The sequence below is a fragment of the Chiloscyllium plagiosum genome, unplaced genomic scaffold, assembly GCF_037043375.1.
Source record: "Chiloscyllium plagiosum isolate Xiang-an unplaced genomic scaffold, Cpla_swu_hap1 HiC_scaffold_29, whole genome shotgun sequence".
Lineage (NCBI taxonomy): Eukaryota > Metazoa > Chordata > Chondrichthyes > Orectolobiformes > Hemiscylliidae > Chiloscyllium > Chiloscyllium plagiosum.
Genome location: NW_028270167.1, coordinates 39,311,691 through 39,328,746, shown reverse-complemented (window position 1 = coordinate 39,328,746; position 17,056 = coordinate 39,311,691). Strand labels below are relative to the sequence as shown.

The 17,056-nt window shown below is 40.7% G+C and overlaps 1 protein-coding gene across 2 annotated transcripts in view; it reads right to left on the bottom strand.

Annotated features, from left to right (window-relative positions):
* The window catches only part of ets1 (ETS proto-oncogene 1, transcription factor), a 105,070-nt gene that overhangs the window by 83,779 nt on the left and 4,235 nt on the right, over positions 1-17,056 (bottom strand). For both annotated transcript variants that reach the window (XM_043676925.2, XM_043676927.2), the window contains exon 3: positions 7,979-8,120. In XM_043676925.2, the coding sequence (XP_043532860.1) occupies positions 7,979-8,120 (142 nt within the window). The remainder of the gene's footprint in view (positions 1-7,978; positions 8,121-17,056) is intronic.

The window sequence follows — 17,056 nt, the reverse complement described above, 5'->3', positions numbered from 1 at the left end:
CAAGTTTCACAACATCCTTCCTATAGGAGGGAGAGCAAAATTGCACACAATATTCCAAAAGTAGCCAGATCAATGTCCTGTTCAGCCGCAACATGACCTCCCAACTATGATACTCACTGCACTGACCAATAAAGGCAAGTATATCAAATGCCTTCTTCAATACCCTGTCTACATGGATCTCCAATTTCAAAGAACTATAAACCTGCACTCCAAAGTCTCTTTCCTCAGCAACACTCCCCAGGATCTTACCATTAAGTGTATAAGTCATGCACTGATTTGCCTCTCCAAAATGCAGCACCTCACAATTATCTAAATTGAGTACCATCTGCCACTCCTCAGCCCATGGGCCCATCTAATCAAGCTCCTCTGTACTCTGAGGTAACCTTCATCGTTGTCCACTACAACTCCAAATTTTTTGTCATCTGCAAACTTACTAACCAGACTTTCTATGTTCATATCCCAATCATTTATATAAATAATGAAAAGTAGTGGATCTAGCACTGATCCTTGTGGCACACAGCTAGTCACAGACCTCCAGTCTTAAAAGCAACCCTCCACCCACCACCTTCTGTCTTCTACCTTCGAGCCAGTTCTGTACCCAAATGGTGGGTTCTCCCTACATTTCATGTGATCAGATTTTTCTAAACAATCTACCATGAGGAAGTTTGTCAAACATCTTACTGAAGTCCATATAGATAATGTTCGCCATTCTGCCCTTACCAATCCTCTTCATTACATCTTCAAAAAAACTCAATGAAGTTGATGAGGAGACAAGAATTCAAGCTCTGTGTCTTGCACTCATCTTAACAAGAACACAAAGAAACATCTTGAATAAAGGGGCACCAACGTATTCAAAATGAGAAGAGGTGCTGAATGGTTAGGCCATCAATGGCATGACATGCAGCAGGTATGGTTAACTGTCAATCTTAATGATCAGACTAGGCAGGTAGATCTTAAATCGCCTGGCATTACAATGGGAATACAGCAGAGATTGACTGTCTCCATGCTCTTTCTTTTGAACGGGTCTACCAAATTCCTTTTGCTAACTTAAAACAAGGTCCTTGGTCCTTATATATGTAGCTTTGGCACATGCAAATGCATCACACCATCAGCATATGACTGATGATCTTAGATTGGTTTCTACTATAACTATAAGCACAGTCTGGATTATTTAGTTAATGATTTCCTACAGCAGAATCACATTGAACAGTGAATATGGTTTTCTGAGGTTTTCACGCACATGCTGGTAATGTATGCCTGCTCTGAAGGGTCAACGGGTATGTCTTATCATATATGTACATCCAGAGATTGAGAATGATTTATGCGCCAGCTAAGGCAGCATTTAGTCAAGCTTGTTTCACGTATTTATCAGTGGGATGTGAGAAGCTTTATTCACAAGTTGGTTTTGAAACCGATCCTGTCACGATAAATTATTTTCAGAAACTTGAAGCAGTTTCTAAGTACAGTTGCAATCATCTTGTTTTATTGACATTACATAAATGAGTTATTATAATTGAGTTATTATAATTTGGGGTCCCTCTCAGTTTTACTTCAGTTATTTGTGGAAATAATAGAAGCCTTGGATCAGGTAAACGTAGAAAGGCATAGATTGAAGTATCAGTCTAGAAAGTGTATCTACAGACCCTAGACCAAGGTTTCAGTGCAGCATTGAGGATCGGTTGTGCTGTTGGAGATGCAGCCTTTTGGATGAAATGAAAGCCTATAACCGGACTTGTCACATCCTAAGGCACTCTTTTAAAAAAGAGTAGTGAGGTTAACCCAATTTCTTGACCTCAATCAACACATTTGAAATTTGTTAACTGCTCAATTATCTCATTTAGTGGCTGTGGGTCTTGTCCTAATAGCTACTGAGTTTTTCTATATTAAAACACGGCACTTCAAAAAAGTATGGATTGGCTGTGAAGGAACTTGAAACTTCTGAAAGTCATAAATCCTTGACATGAAATCTCTTGTGGCAGAGTGACAGTGCCCCTTCCCCTGGTCCAAGAAGGGCTGGGCCTCAAATCCCACCTGCCCCAGAGGCATGTAATAACATCTCCGAACAGGTTGATTTGAAAATCAGTTAAATAAAAAGAAATTAGCATGTTTTTATGAAAGCCTACTGAATGCTCAGGTGTTGGTTAGCTAATGTTCTACATATTCACTAACTTCATTTAAACAGCAACTTGTGGTTTGTGGCAGGTGTTTTGACCTTAACAAAGTGTCAATTCATCTTATTTATTTTTTGTTGAGTGTTGTCTCATTAACTAATGACCTTGCCTATGTTTAAAAATAAACACTATTCAGTATCCAAGAGCCAATGCAGTGAATTTGGACAACTTATGGCAAATACTTGGTCTCCTCTGCTCATCCAGATTACGAAGACAAAGATGTTAAGATTATGAGATGATCATCTGAGAAAATTAGAGTAGAATGATAAAGAAACCAGCTTCAATGGAATTTTCTTGACATTAATTTCGATCTTAACAAACAGCAAGTGAGCAATCAGGTTAAAGAGATAGTTTAGCCATCTCTCCACCCACAGTTTAGCAATATTGACAATTATAGATGGGGGGAATGTATGGGGAATGTGATACCAAAAGGTAAGCATTGTTAGACTGTTTTTCTCTCTGTTCCTGTATTCATACGTAAATATATTTGCCAAATTTATTTTATAAAAATAGAGGAAGAAAATAATTACTTGATGCCACTTCATCACATTTTTAGAAAAAGTAATGGTGCCTCTTTAAACTGACTGCTCACGAGCTGTTTGTTGAGATCACTTCCCTAGCTCCCCACAGAGTGGGGAGTACACCTGATTAGGTCCTGAGGATTTATCTACCTTTGTGTTTCAAGACATCCAGTACTTCCTCCTCCACAATATAGACATATTTCAAGATGTTACCATTTATTTCCCACTTGATTCTGAGTCTGAATACCTTACTTCAGTTAATTGCTACATGTACCCTTATTGTCTATCTAAGATCACCCCTTAACCAGATGTAGCTCAAGTCTATCCAGCAAGCTTGAAGGACGGACACATTCCTAGATGTTGGGTGAGGCAGTTATTGCTTGGTGTTCTCAAGAAATGCCCAACCAAAATGCAAAAAGATCTGAACTGTCTGTTTCTTACTTGTGCATTTTATATTTCCAGTCCCCTTCCTTATTTCAAAGGCTTTATCTCTGGTTTATTTTAGAGTTTTTCTTCCTGGCTAATTCACAATTCCTCATTTCTACAATACTCACCAAGCAAAAAAAACACGAAAAGATGCAGATTTAGAATAGTTTTCATGGATGAAACGAAAGTATTCAAATCAAGAAAAGGGAAGGATGGAAAATGCAAGAAGAAACACGAGTGAAGGCTCCACACAAAAGGCTTCTGCATAAGATAAAGATGCATGGCATTACATGCAATGTATTAGCATGGATAGAGGATTGATTAACTAACAGGAAGCAAAGAGAAGGGATAAATTAGTGTTTTTCTGGTTGGCAATCAGTGACTAGAGGTGTGCCTCAGAAGTCAGTGTTGGGACCGCAATTATTCGCAATTTCCATAGATGATTTGGAGTAGGGGAGACCACATATAGTTTGTCAAAGTTTGCAGATGATACTAAGATGCGTGGCAGATCAAAGTATGCAAAGGACTGAAATTTTGCAGAGGAACATAGTTTAAGTGAGTAGGCAAAGGTCAGGCAGAAGGAGTACAATGTTAATAAATGTGAAACCATTCATTTTGGTAGGAGTAAGAGTGAAAAGGACTATTATTTGAATGGTGAAAATTTGCAGCATGTTGCTGTCCAGAGGGACTGGAGTGTCCTTGTGCAGGAATCATAGAGGGATGGTCTGCAGGTACAACAAGTAATTAGGAAGACAAATGGAATGTTGTCCTTCATTGCGAGAGGGGTTGGTTTTAAAAACAGAGAGGTAACGTTGCAGCTGTACAAAGTGCTGATGTGACCATGCCTGGAGTCGTGTGCAGTTTTGGTCTCTTTACTCAAGAAAGGATGTACTGGCACTAGAGGGTGTGCAGAGGAGGTTCACTAGGTTGATTCCAGAATTGAGGGAGTTGGCTTATGAGGACAGGCTGAGTAGACTGGGATTATATTCATTGGAATTTAGAAGAATGAGCGGGGATCTTATAGAAACATATATAATTATGAAGGAAATAGATAAGATAGAAGTAGAGAGGATGTTTCTACTGTAGGGTGAAGCTAGGACAAGAGGCTATAGCTTCAAAATTATGGGGAGCAGATTTAGGACCAAATTGAGAAAGGACTTCTTCACCCAAAGGGTTGTGAATCTGTGGAATTCCCTGCCCAGTGAAGTAGTTGAGAATGACTCAGAATACGGAGTTAGTTTAGGCTTGATTCTGGAAATGCAACAATACTGATTGAGGGCCTTTGTATTAGCTGCACATTATTGATTTTCAGAGGTTGTTTTGCTGAAATGTTTAGAGCCAAGTCCACATCATAGCATACCACGTGAATAGGAAAGTAAAATGAGATTAAAATAATAATTAGGTACCAAAACCTTTCAGGGATTTCAGGAAGGAGGTAACATAATGGAAATTTCGAGAGTTTGGGAATGAGTGAATTAGAGCAAGGTAGCATTCAAAAATAGCTTGTCTCAGCTTGGTCAAATTAGGGAGAGGGAAGCGTGTTAAGGGCGATTTAATTCAAACTTATTGAAGTGACAAGAATAAAAATATGAAAAACAACACTAATCTTCTTGATAGAATAGAGATACACAAGAAAAGTCCTAACAGAGCTGCAGTTTTAGAGGTGATGACTCAATGTGGTTCAATGATAAGGCTCAGATTAGATGTGTGGTAACTCTGCACTAAGCGCATAGGCTGGCTTTCCTGTTTATACTTCTCTGTTGATCACCATATATTGCTATTGTGTTGGTTTGTGGTGCACTATTCTTTTCTCAAGAATAAACGCTTCACAATTTTTTTTCCAAACAGTAACTGTTTTTTTCCAAGTGGATGCCAACCAGCAGCATTGAAGCTGGACCATCTGCTTCCATGTCAGAAATGTCAGTGAAACTTTTAGTGGAAAATAGAGTGACAACTGTACTGTTAACACTTTATTCATATAAAAACAACGGATGAGCCTTATTAAATACTCACATGGTTTCTCACCACAGATGTAGTTGCACAAGACCTGTGAGATGTAGGCCCAATCACAATCTCGCTACTTGTCAACTTTAAGTCACAGACAGATTCACAGGACTCAGTCTGCACTTTGCAGTTCAATCAGCATCGAAAATGCAGTTTGATTGTCCTTTAATGTTGCTGTATTGCTGAGAACAGTGGGCAGGGCAACAAGGATGGAAATGCTAAGGTATGTTCCATCCAGTAGTTAGAAATTACTCCGTTCAGATAGATACCTAGGTCCTACCACTAAAATCAAGAAGAAACTCTGCACTGGCATATTTACAGCTCCTTTCATTCATAACTACCACCAAGAAGAAAAATGATTTATTATTATATCAACATGAACCTGGAGTCAGAAGAACTTTGGAGCCATTTGATGTTGGCAAGTGGGATCCGATTGTGGTGCCACCTGCTCCCATTCCCAGTGCCCCAGTTTTCATTCACACAGGATAAGGATGTGAGTAGTGAATGATGCTCTTGACCTGGCTGGCTGCATTGCATCGGGTAGGCTTTTTCATAGCTCCCTTCAATTGTCATCAGGCCAGATTCTGAATGACTCATGGTTCACAGTTCCTCAAAGAATTCAGAAACCATTGACTTGATTCAGCAAATGTCTGAAAAGTATGTTTAAAAGATCTTACCTATGTTGTCTTCCATGGTAACTGATGACCCCGTGACCCACCCTCCCATATCCATGCCTATTTACATAGTATGCACTATGTAAGGAACTAAATAGTAATAATAACACATTAGGGTCTGCTTAGAAAAGATTCACAAATATGGTTTGAAAAAACTGTAGTTCTTGCAACTCTTTTAAAAGTGTCAATCAAACAGAACGTTAAAGCATTAATAACCAGAGACATCAAAAACTTCACAGCACTCAAACTTGTGAAAATAAACATTGAGACTTTGCTAAAAGAGATCACAGAAATAAGAATTTATTGTAATCATTTAAAGGTATCAATCGAGAAAAGTTGACAGTTTTTTGCAGCTGTCAAACAGAACCCTATCTAAGAGAATATTTTTTATTTCTGGTCTCTCGGTTAAACATGCATAATGTACAGGGGTGTAGCTATTTCCAATCAATCAACTCAAACATGTTATGACACAATACTGGAACAGGTGGAACTTGAACCTCACCCTCCTGGATCAGAGGTAGAGGCACTACCACTGCATGATACAAAGGTTTTGTGGAAAGATGTAAGAATGATGCAGCATTAGATGTCTTCAATAGGCCAGATTTGAATCTCAGCAGAGACCTCAATATCTCAATGAGTTGGAGGTTTGGAGTAGATGGCAAGATCACGTGGGTGACTGTGAGTATATTTGGGATGTTTACATAAAATGTGAGGTCAAAGGAGGGGATGAATTCAGGGAAAAGCGACAGAATATTATGAGTTGATATGAAGGTCAAAATTCCCTGAAATGGGAAGCTATTCACGTAAAAGCTTAAGGGGGAAAGTAGTGAGCATATCTACTTAAGAAACTGTCATGCTATGTGGATGGCTGGTACAGAACAAGGTTTTGAATGAGACAAGACTGTTAGAACAAGATGGAATGCTCAAAGAAGGGGAAAGTACTAGTGGCTCAGGTCAAAGTGAAATTTGGTTCAAAGGGCTACATTGGCATGACATACATGTCTGCATCAATTAAATGGTGAAAGCAATAGCCAATTAGTGGAACAGGGATGTCACCTCTCAGCCAGATTTCCACCAAGGTAAGGAATTTGATGCAATCATCCAGAATATATTTATAGATTTCAAGTTCATTGGTTGTGATTGAACAGACATTATGGAGGAATATATAGAAAGGGTCGAGAATGTGGCGCTGGAAAAGCACAGTGGGACAGGCAGGTTATGCCTGAAATGTCGATTCTCCTGCTCCTCAGATGCTGCTTGACCTGCTGTGTTTTTCCAGCACTCCACTCTTGACTCTGATCTCCAGCATCTGCAGTCCTCACTTTCTCCTGTATGGGAAGAGGCCACGATAGCAGGACTACTGGCAGAGTCTATTAGATCTATCACTGAGAAGAGTAAGTTAGGCAGGGAAAAAGGTAGACAAGAGAACTGGATTGGGAAATTGTGATTGCTGCAAGAGAGGAGGCCAAAAAAGTCTCTTTGAAGAATCTCAGCAGAGATCTCGAATGAATCTGGAAGCTTATGGAAAAGGGATTCAAGCCTAGGATAAGGTAGATAAGTCAGATAAATATGGAGAACTGAAGAAATGCAATAGTAATTTGGGAAGACGGGGAGGAGAGAAATAATGAAAGAAGGATCTAGGAGAGCAAAGTAGAAATTGATTTGATGGGGTCACGATCATGGTGGGAAGCAATGTATGCACGCAAAGGGCCACAGGCAGTAACATTTGTGGATTTCACACTATGAAAGGAAGGATTGAAATGTTAAAAGAAAACTAATTTTACCTCATTTACATCAGTCTTAATGAAAGCCTCATAGCCATTGTATTTCTCCTCCTTAAAATGCCAGTTGACCTACTCTATATTTTCAGCTTTTTTTGGTATTATTTCAGTTCCTTTCTTTCATCTTCACCAATAGCTATTAGAGACACAGTGAGACTTCGTCAAAGAAAGGACATTCTTGTTAAAGAGGCCATCAAAGAAAGAAGAGATCTTTATCAGAGAGAGGAGATCATCCGACAAAGATAAAGGAGAACATATAATAATCAAGGCCAGGAGATTTTTATTAATGAGGGACTGTGTCACTGAAGATCTAATAAAGGTTTATCCACAGGGTTGAAGTTTTCTTTTTAATAAGTGGCATGGGAAAGGGATCAAGTTATTAGTGCATTGCACCCTCTTACCTGGAGTGGAATACTCAAGACCGGTAGGTACCTCCTGAGCTGCAAGCTCTTCTTGATGTCCATTGTAGAATCTTTGCTGGTAGCAGTTATCAGGAAATCCTCCCATGGATGGCTCCCCGCACATGTCAACAGGGATGTATCTCTGAAATACAGAAACAGCACCTCAATGCATGGATCCACACACAAAGGCATGAAAGCATCTTGATTTTTTTTTATTGCAGACATTATGCTTTTGATTGGATTCTGAGAGGTTACAAAATGCTGTTATGTGGGAGTGGCATGGATCAGGTACAACAAAGATTAGTTGCAGTGATCACTACGAACCCTCAAACATGGGAATTAGGAGGGGGAGCTTTGAACCTGCTCTGCAAGTCCACGCAATATTATGGCACCCAGTACTTTCAATTCAGCTACAACTACAACATGGATTGATGCAGAATAAATGTCTATATGTAGTCCCATCAAAAAATTCCAAATCAGGTGCAACATGAGTTGACTTTAGAGTAAAGAATCCTCTAAACTGCCCTTTCAAACATTTGCAGGGTGGGTACAGAGTAGATTAGATCCTAGATTATTTCCTGTTTACACTGTCCATCATTCTTATGTACAGATAAAAGTGCAGGTGCAGCATGGGTTGAATAGAAAATTATACCCCTCTACATTACTGCATCAAGCTTTCCCAAAGCAAGTACAGTACAGGTTCACTATAAAGTTCAGTGGGGGTTGGGGTAAGGATATGGGTGAAGGTGCCTCACACCCTAAAATTGAGCTTGATATTGAGTCCAGAAGGTTGTAGAGTTCCCAAAGTGGAAAATGAGGTGTTGTTCTTCCAGTTTGCACTGAGCTTGGGGCACTGCAGCAAGCCTGAGACAGAGATATTGGTCAGGGAACAGATGGTGAGTTGAATTGCTCCAGTCAAGCCTAGCACAAGCTGAAAGAACAGCACCTCATTTTCCATTTTGGAACTCGAGACTCAATATCGAGTCCAACAATCTTAGGGCTTGAAGCACCTTCTCCTTAGCCCACAGTTCACACATCAGGCCTTGTTATCACAATGTCTGCCATTACATAAACCCAGTGTTATCCATTAATAGTCCTAATTAGTAGCTATTCATTCTCCCAGGCTTACCATTATCCACTCCTTTGCCTGTCTGGCTGTTCTGTCTCTTTGGGCTCTGAATATACCTATTGTTTACTCCTTAACCCCTCCCCCCACCCTTTCTCCTAGTTCTGAAGTTCTGTGGAAGAGTCACTGGACCCCAAACTCTGATTTCTTTCCACAGATGTTGTCAGACCTGCTGAGCTTTTCCAGCAACTTCTGTTCTTTCTGATTTCCACCATCCTCACTTCTGCTGTTTTTTTAATCTCTAACCTCATCTTTTTTATTTGCTGTTAGGATGTGAGGATATCTGGCAAAGCCAGTATTATCCTCAGCCCAAACTACCTCAGATGGCGAGTCTTCATCAATCATCCTTTCCACAGCTGTAATACTATCTTTGACAAGCAATGCCACACCTTCCCCTCTTTTGACCCTACTAAAACATTTAAACCCTGGAACCTGCAACAGCCAATCCTGTCCCTGTTCTACCCATGTCTCCGTAATAGCCACAACATCGAAGTCCCAGGTACCAACCCACGCTGCAAGTTCACCTACCTTATTTCGTATACTTCTTGCATTGAAGTATACACACTTCAAACCACTTTCCTGTTTACCGGCACCCTCCTTTGAAATTGATGCCATGTTCCTAACCTCCCTACACTCCAGGTCCTGCACCCTAAAGCTACATAACCTATATTAATCTAGTCCCATTTACCAGCATAAACCCTTCCTATTCATATACACATCCAAATGCCTTTTAAATGTTATAATTGTACCAGCGTCCACCACTTCCTCTGGCAGCTCATTCCATACATGCACCACCCTCTGCATGACAAAGTTGCCCTTTAGATCCCTTTTAAATCTTTCCCCTCTCACCCTAAACTTATGCCCTCTAGTTCTGGACTCCCCCACCCCAAGGAAAAGACCTTGTCTATTTGTCCTATCCATATCTCTCATGATTTTATAAACCACTATAAGGTCACCCTTCAGCCTCCGATGCTCCAGGGAAAAGAGCCTCTGCTATACAATCTCCCCTGACAGTTCAAATCCTCCAACCCTGGTAACATCCTTATAAATTTTTTCTGAACCCTTTCAAGTTTCACAACATCCTGCTGGTAGGAGAGATATGCTGTTTTTAGTTTTGATTACATTTGTACACATGCATCATTAAGACAGTTTAATGCAATAGAAAATTGATGCATAGCCCAAGATGGTATTTCCATGATTACAACATGATTTCCACTTTTCTGCTTTGCATGGCTGCAGATAGTTGCAGAAGGAGTTATGCATTTAACACTGGAATAATCTAGTTCTAGCTATTGGTCCAGTGCAGGGTTATCTCAATCCTAGTGGGTAGAGTTTAAGTCTCTGGCAGATAAATGTGAGCAAGCCCCATTTGTAAACCCTGGAACAGGGTAAATCCAGTTGTGTTACTCAATGGCAATTAATTCTGGCTGTTGACTGTAGTGCTGAAAGGGTTAACACCGAGGAGTTACCAAGTAGCACCCACTTTGATACTGTCATTTGGACTGTGGGCAGAACAGCACCAGATCTCAAAGCAATGACATCTAACATCCTCCTCAAAGTTTCTATTTTGATAATATCAATGAAACCTGTAGCTAGTTTTTAACATACAATAATTCACACCCGATTAACAAAAGACTCTTCTAATCTGCCTTCAGAAATTATTTTCCTGTACAACACTGAACCAAACCGTGGGTGGCACGGTGGCACAGTGGTTAGCACTGCTGCCTCACAGCGCCAGAGACCCGGGTTCAATTCTTGCCTCAGGCTGTGTGGAGTTCACACATTCTCCCCGTGTCTGCGTGGGTTTCCTCCGGGTGCTCCGGTTTCCTCCCACAGTCCAAAAATGTGCAGGTCAGGTGAATTGACCATGCTAAATTGCCCGGAGTGTTAGGTGCAGGGGTAAATGTAGGGGAATGGGTCTGGGTGGGTTGCGCTTCGGCGGGTCGATGTGGACTTGTTGGGCCGAAGGGCCTCTTTCCACACTGTAAATAATCTAAACATATCCTGTAGTTTCCTATAGTTAAAGAGTTCAACTTTTGCAGTTGTATAAGACTCTGGTGCGGCCGCATCTGGAGTATTGTGTGCAGTTTTGGTCGCCATACTATAGGAAGGATGTGGAGGCACTGGAACGGGTGCAGAGGAGGTTTACCAGGGTGTTGCCTGGTAGAAAGATCGTATGAGGAAAGGCTGAGGCACTTGGGGTTGTTTTCATTGGAGAAAAGAAGGTTTAGGGGTGACTTGATAGAGGTGTACAAGATGATTAGGGGTTTAGATAGGGTCGACAGTGAGAATCTTTTTCCACGTATGGAGTCAGCTATTACAAGGGGGCATAGCTTTAAATTAAGGGGGAGTAGGTATAGGACAGATGTTAGGGGTAGGTTCTTTACTCAGCGAGTCGTGAGTTCATGGAATGCCATGCCAGTAGCAGTGGTGGGCTCTCCCTCATTATGGGCATTTAAGCGGGCATTGGATAGGCATATGGAGGATAGTGGGCTAGTGTAGGTTAGGTGGGCTTGGATCGGTGCAACATCGAGGGCCGAAGGGCCTGTACTGCGCTGTATTCTTCTATGTTCTATGTTCTATGTTATCTGGTCAGCATAGACAAGTTGGAGCAAAGGTTCTGTTTCCATGCTGTACACCTCTATGTTTCTATGCCTCTATGACTCTCAGTCTGTGTTAATAATGTAAATAATGTAACAGAAAAAGGACAGAAATTAACATCTTATAAATTGTATTAAAGGTATTCAGTTCATATAATTTACAGCACAGGAACAGGCAATTCAGCTCAACTCTTCAATATCATTATTTATATTCCATAGATGCCTCTGACCTCAACTCACTCAATCAGAATATCTTAGTATCCTTTTCTCCCTCAAATATTCAGGTAGCTTCCTCTTCAGCATGCTTGTACGATTTGTCTTAACTGCTGAATGTGGTAATGAGTTCCACATTCTAATCATTCTCTTCCAAAAGATGTTTCTCTGAACTCCTTCTTGGATTTATTAGTGACTATATATGGCACTGAGTTTTAGAATCCCTGTAGTAGAAACCCTACCAAGCCCTACTATAATTTTAAACAGCTCCATTAGGTCTCCTGTCTTCCTTCCTTTTTGCAAAATCTTTCCTGATGCTTCTACTGTGTCAAATCTTGAATCACCTTTGCCAGAAGTAATCTGTAAAAATGAGGCATTAAATCCATTCTTGATTATTTGAGTATACAAATATATCTTTGTGATTTATCAGAGTTTGAACCGACACTTATCCTTTAATCAAACTCCACACACATAATAACTGGTCATTCATTTGATTTACAAAACCTTACTCTTTGCCTAATTTTTGCTACATTTTCCTTAATAGCATCAGTATGTTTCAAAGGAATTCACTGCAGAGAAAGCACTTGGAGATATTGAAAAACACATAAAATGTTTTATTTTCTGTAATAGTCATTGTATACTTTTAAGGATCTGCAAACTAAATTTCAACGATAATAATCATTTACTACATTCTTGTATTAATTTATCACCTCACAGCCAGATTTGAAAATCTTGACTGCAGTCAAATAACTGAATAACAAACTGCACAAACTGATTGTATAATGAGAGTGTCATGAATCAGAGAATTATAACAGGGTTACAGATATAGTTGGCAATATTGCTTCCTACTGTATCTGTTATTCATGATGCCCTCAACTATTAAGAAATCCTCATATCGAGTTCATTTCAAAATTTTCGTTATGGCATTGTATAAGAAGAACTGAAGTTGTTCAATGCACAGAGAAGTGAGTGATGGCCTAAGACTGACAGGTTTATCACTGATCACCAGACAGAGTGACTGGTATCTGCTTTTTTTCTTTCCTATTTGCCTGTGGTATTGACCAATCTCAGTTCTAACCACAGAGACGTTAAATGAAGAACGCTGTGCGCCAGCAAGATCAATAAATCATTTCAGTTATCCAAGGCCAGAGACATTTTCTAATTAATGAACTCTTATTGAAAATACCTATCCACCATATTTTCATTGATGGGATGAAGAGGTCTTTCATTTCAGTTCCCCTTCTCCTCCTGCGAAATCTGACCAGGGACCTAGAATTCAACTTCAAAAGTTCTAATCTGCTTATCTTAGTGCTATCATTAGAGTCAATTGGATAGCCTGAATGAAATAGTATAAGAGCACAATAAATAGGATCAGGAGTAGACCATTTCGCTCTCCAAGCCTGCTCTACCATTCAACATCATAACTGCTGATCTTGGGGTTAAATGTCACATTTCTATCTGCTCCCCATATCCCTTTGATACCTTGAGAGATGAAAAATCTGACTAAATCCAATCCTAAATGTATTCAACATTGTTGCATCCACAATTCTCAGGGGTGGGCAATTCCATAGATTTACAACATGTTGAATGAAGTAATTTCTCTTCATTTCAATCCTAAATGAAGACTGTATACCGATTATTTAGATTCCCAATCAACATAAACAATCTCTCAGCATCTTGCCCAAAACGTTCCATTAGAATCTTGCAAAGCTCGGTAAGATCTCCTCTTCTTTTTTAAACATCAGTGACTAAGGACCCAATTTAATCTGTCCCACACCATGGGCCATGCCTCATCCCAAGGGTCAATGTTTTGGACCTTTACTGGGCCACCTCTAATGCAAATACATCCTTTTACAGAGGTGAAGAACCAGACATCATGCAACCCAATGCCTGGGTAACTCAATTGATAGAACAGCTGACTTCAAATCTGAGGGTCCAAGATTCTGGATGCTGTCTTTTAGTTAAAAGATAGGAAACAGAAGACAGGGAAAGTTGAACATTTCTTAGACAAGTTGAAAATGGTGTTCCTGAGGGATTGGTGTTGGGACTACTGCTTCTTCTGATTTATATAAACAATTTGGAGATGGATGTTGAGGGCAATTTGCAGATGATGCTAAGATAGGGAGAATAGTGAATTGTGAGGCTGACACAGAGGGACCTTGACAAGTTTGCCACATTGATTGACCTTGCAGATGAATGTCAATGCAGAGAAATGGGAGGTAATGCATTCTGGTAGAAGAAACATGGAGAGACAATACAGAGTTAATGATACAAATTTGACAGGAGTATAGAAGCAGAGGGACCTCAGGGGATCATGTGCAGAATTCTCTGAAGGTGACCAGGCAAGTTCAAACAGTTGAAAAATGTGTTGTTGGAAAAGCGCAGCAAGTCAGGCAGCATCCAAGGAGCAGGAGAATCGACGTTTCGGGCATAAGCCCTTCTTCAGGCTTATGCCCGAAACATCGATTCTCCTGTTCCTTGGATGCTGCCTGACCTGCTGCGCTTTTCCAGCAACACATTTTTCAGCTCTGATCTCAGCATCTGCAGCCCTCACTTTCTCCAAGTTCAAACAGTTGTTAAGAAAGTTCATTGGATCCTTGGATTTATAAATAGCGGCATAGAGTATAAAAGTAAGGAAGTGACGTGGCATCGCTACAAAACATTGGACTGCTCACATTTGGAGTATTGTGTTCCATTCTGGGCTCCTTATTTAAGAAGGGGTGTGAAAGCCCTAGAGTGAGTTCAAAGGAGATTAACCAGAATGATACCAGCAGTGAGGGATTATAGACACAAGGAAGAATTAGAGAAGTTGAGCTTATTATCTTTGGAGCAAAGAAGATTAAGAAAGACCTTATGGAGGTGTTCAAAATTATGAAAAACGATGGCAGGGTAAAGAAGAATATTCTGTTTCCAAGTTACTGTTAGTAACGGGGTCACAATTTCAAGATTGTCAGCATGAGATCTAAGTGTGAGGTGAGGAGAAACCTCTTTATTCAGAGAGTTGTTAGCATTTGGAATGCACTGCCTGGGAGCGTGGTGGAGGCAGATTCCATAGGAGTTTTCAAAGAGAGTTGGATATATGTTTGAAAGTGAAAAATTTAGTGGCCTTGAGAGTTAGGGCTGGAGAATGAGATGAGTTGGGTAGCTCTTTCAGGAGCCTATACAGAGACGATGGGTTGAATGGGCTCCTGTACCATAAAATTCTATGATTCTGTGATTCTAAATCTCCACAAATACTCACCAAAACTCTGTACAATTTTAGCAAAACATCTTTATTAGATTACATTACAGTGTGGAAACAGGCCCTTCGGCCCAACAAGTCCACACCGACCCGCCACCCACCCATTCCCCTACACCTAACACTACGGGCAATTTAGCATGGCCAATTCACCTGACCTGCACATCTTTGGACTGTGGGAGGAAACCGGAGCACCCGGAGGAAACCCACGCAGACATAGGGAGAATGTGCAAACTCCACACAGTCAGTCGCCTGAGGCGGGAATTGAACCTGGGTCTCCGGCGCTGTGAGGCAGCAGTGCTAACCACTGTGCCACCGTGCCACCCAAACACCTTGCAAAAAAAGGCCAACACCCATTTTCTTTCTGAATTGCGTATTGTACCTGCATGGCAACTTTCTACATCCTTACATGATTACACTCAAGATTTATTGTTTCATGGGAGTTTTGTGTTATTGTCCATCCCTATCCGCCTTTGGAATTTCCCAAGCTTAACTTGTGTGACTCCAGATCTAGATCAATATGGCTGACTTTTGACTTTCCCTCTAAAATGGCCTTGCACTGTATTTAAGCAGGTGGCTCACCAATCCTTTCTCAATGACAATGGGAACATGTAATAAATTCTGATATTGCCAGTGATGCCCACATCTTGTTAGTGAATAAAAGGAAAATTACAGTTGCCTTTGAGACATTTGTTCTCAAAAGTGTTTGAAGTGTAGAACAGTAATTCTGTAAAAAGACTGCCCACAATCTGTTAATATGGTGAGTACACTCTCAGGTTTCCTCCACCTCAAACAAAATAAGGTTTGGCAAAAGTCTTTTTGCAGACAGTGCTCTTTTAATCACACAAGGAATTCAAATAATGAAACATAAAGTGATTCTTTAGCAGATCCTACTCATCCCATCAAAGTCATTCCTATAGTACTCAAAATGCCGTGTAGAAGACCATCCCTTCAGATCTTTTGTACAAAAGCTCATGCCTGCGGAGCTTGCAATGCTCATTGAAGTCTATACTCTGGTACTGCAATTCTCTTATTGAAACCTACACCTTCAGTAGCCCAATCCGTCCATACAGTCTTCCAAATGTACAGATGCAACCATACACACATGTACACAGTCACAGATATAACTGCGTACATGTAGTCTCTCACCCACAGTTGTTAATACTCACACACTCAGTCACAAAAACACTTGGACAGAATAGCAGCTCACTAAGTTGTATATTCATGCACTCAAATATCCACATGTACACAAGTAAGCACACACATACGTATACACTCAGTCACATACACAAGGCAGAATTTCACCTCAGGGGTGTGAAACAGGACCTAGGACTGTTTCTGGGTTTTGACTCCTCCTGATGGAGAATCAAACACTGACCTGGAATTTTGATTAGGGCTTAATAGGCTTGGGGACAGGTTCCCTGCCCAGTTGAGGATGGTGGGAAAGCTCCCACAGCTGGAGAGCCTTTCAACATAAGAGGATCAAGAAAGCGGTGCTGGAAAAGCACAGCAGGTCAGGCAGCATCTGAGCTGCAGGAAAATCGATATTTTGGCAAAATTCCTTCTTCAGGAAACGTTTGCCCGAAACATCGATTCTCCTGCTCCACGGATGCTGCCTGACCAGCTGTGCTTTTCCAGCACCACACTCTTGGCTCTAATCTCCAGCATCTGCAGTGCTCATTTTCACCTTGCATAAGAGGATTACCAGTCTGAAGGAAAGGGTACTTGCCACAGATCTGCTGGACCATAGGCTGTTCTTTCATTGGAGAAAGACAACTAGTAGTGCTTTAACGTGAAGGTCATCACCCCCCCAGGCAAGGTGTAAAGTTGAGAAGGTGGGATCTTCAGCCAGTGCTGGAATTGAATGAAGGCTGTTGGAGTCACTCTGCATCACAAGCCAG